General features: G+C 36.4%; 1 protein-coding gene across 1 annotated transcript; it reads right to left on the reverse strand.

Annotated features, from left to right (window-relative positions):
• Positions 1–319: 319 nt before the first annotated feature.
• On the reverse strand, positions 320–1,417 carry LOC114518750. Its single transcript, XM_028538742.1, has 3 exons — positions 1,089–1,417; positions 732–986; positions 320–440 (listed from the first exon to the last, which is right to left on the reverse strand). The coding sequence occupies exons 1-3, from the start codon at positions 1,415–1,417 to the stop codon at positions 320–322; spliced, it is 705 nt and encodes a 234-aa protein (XP_028394543.1).
• Positions 1,418–1,994: the final 577 nt, after the last annotated feature.

Here is a 1,994-nt window from a genome sequence, read left to right on the forward strand (position 1 = left end):
TGTTTTAGATTGCCCAAGGAACAAACAGACCTCAAACTAATCATTTTAAATAAATATTACAAACTTCAAACATATTGCAGTATCTGTCCCCTTTTGTCTCTTTGGGGCCATGCATTATTTATACCCCAAGGTGGGTCATGACATTCTTGATCATATAACAAAATGTCAAGCCACCTCCACCCCATTCTCCCCTCCCAAACAGAGTCATGGAAAAGCAAGAAATAACTCCATAGTAAAAAATTTAATAAAAAATGAACTTTAATTCATGATAATTGTTTATTAGTCTGATATATCTTCATCAAATCTAGTAAATGCTTCATCATGTGTTGGAAATTTTGCGAATTGCATTATATGCACAAGCTGGTAAGGGTATTCGCAGTCGACCCAGTATTCCATAAACAAGCTGAGAAAATTCTCTGTATGCTATTGACTGCAAGTATCTATATAAAAATAACAATAATTATATTAGCATACTAGAATAGATTTTATACAATAGTTCAAAAGTTGCATTTTTGAAATTAAATGTGTGCACTGTAAACTCAAAGACAAACATAACTTTGCCATGCCACATAATACTCATATATATGTGCAAATATAAAAAAACAAATATAATTTCTCACAGAATTAAAGTGTAGCTACATGTAAAACACATACATGATTTTAGTTAGCCATATTGAGCTGACTGCATGATGACGAGGGCTTTTAACTGAAAGTAAACAAATTAAACTCACGTTTCTTCTGATCCTTGTTGGCGATATCTTCTACGACTTTTAGTTTTGTATTTTGGTGCAGCCATTCTTAAGGACCATTTCTCCAGGCAATTAATTCGAAATCCTGGGTGATGTAACACACAAGTAGGTGGTGTTTCGACATCTTGGAGCACTTCATCTGAACACAGTGCCTTGGTGCATCTGTCTATTTCCTGGCAACACTGAGCCTCATACACATTCTGCAGCAAACTTGTGTCACAGTTGTTACACTTGCACCTAAATGAATATTTAAAACAAAATAAAAATACTTAATTTACGTAATTAATCCTGTCGACGTGTGTAGCAAAATTACATATCGAATTGTAAAATTAGGCTTACCAGTCACTTGTTGGAATTGTCCCGTTTAAACGTTCCTCGAGGGTTTCAAATCGAATCCTATCAGTCTCTCTTTCTTCTTCGTACTTCTCGACCCAATCATCATCCGCTATAGGCTCATTCTCGTATGCAACAGCCACTGCCCCAACGCTATTGATAGGGTTGTCTGGCATGTCTGCTTGGCCTTGAGTTGACGGCGAGGTTGACAGCCCTTCGTCTTGCTCTGAAGGCGAGTCAAATTCTTCCACTTCGAGCTCATAGTCCTCAACTACATCCGAATCTGAGTCATATGATGTCGAATTGTCGTCTGAGTAAGATTCAGAAGCAGACATGTCCAAAAACAACAGAATTTACAGATTTGTTGTAGCCTTCCTCATTCGGCGTAGTTCAAAAACAAGCGGAACAACATGTGTGTGAAATATGAGGTTCCCGATTTGACGTCATCGCCTGCTGTTCGTACTCAGACTCTTTTCTCCCGGCCCGGTTTCAAAAAACCCTATTTTTTGACATGTTTGAGGTAAAATAAATCTGGAAGTATTTATCCGTTTTAAAAAAGGTATATATCATTCGAATTGTCTCGACACGGCCGATTTTTGGGGAAAAAATGGTAATTTTGACATATGCACTTTAAAAACTATGCCATGGTAATTTTTTAAAACTCAATCAATAACGTTTGCAATTACATATTAAAGTTAATTTAATATCAATATACATAACTCTGTACTTCATGTATATTGATTTTCTTTTCGCATGATTTATCATTAACTATGGTCACTATAGGACTGTCAGTTTACCTTTTAAAAGCTGAATGATGTCTGTATTATTAGATACTTCATTTTCATAGTGGCAGACACAGGGTCGAAACTAGCTGGGCCCACCACACTTCCGGCTTTTTGACAATTTGTATGC

Source organism: Dendronephthya gigantea, unplaced genomic scaffold (assembly GCF_004324835.1).
Source record: "Dendronephthya gigantea isolate DGI-Jeju-01 unplaced genomic scaffold, DenGig_1.0 000011F, whole genome shotgun sequence".
Taxonomy (NCBI): Eukaryota; Metazoa; Cnidaria; class Anthozoa; order Malacalcyonacea; family Nephtheidae; genus Dendronephthya; species Dendronephthya gigantea.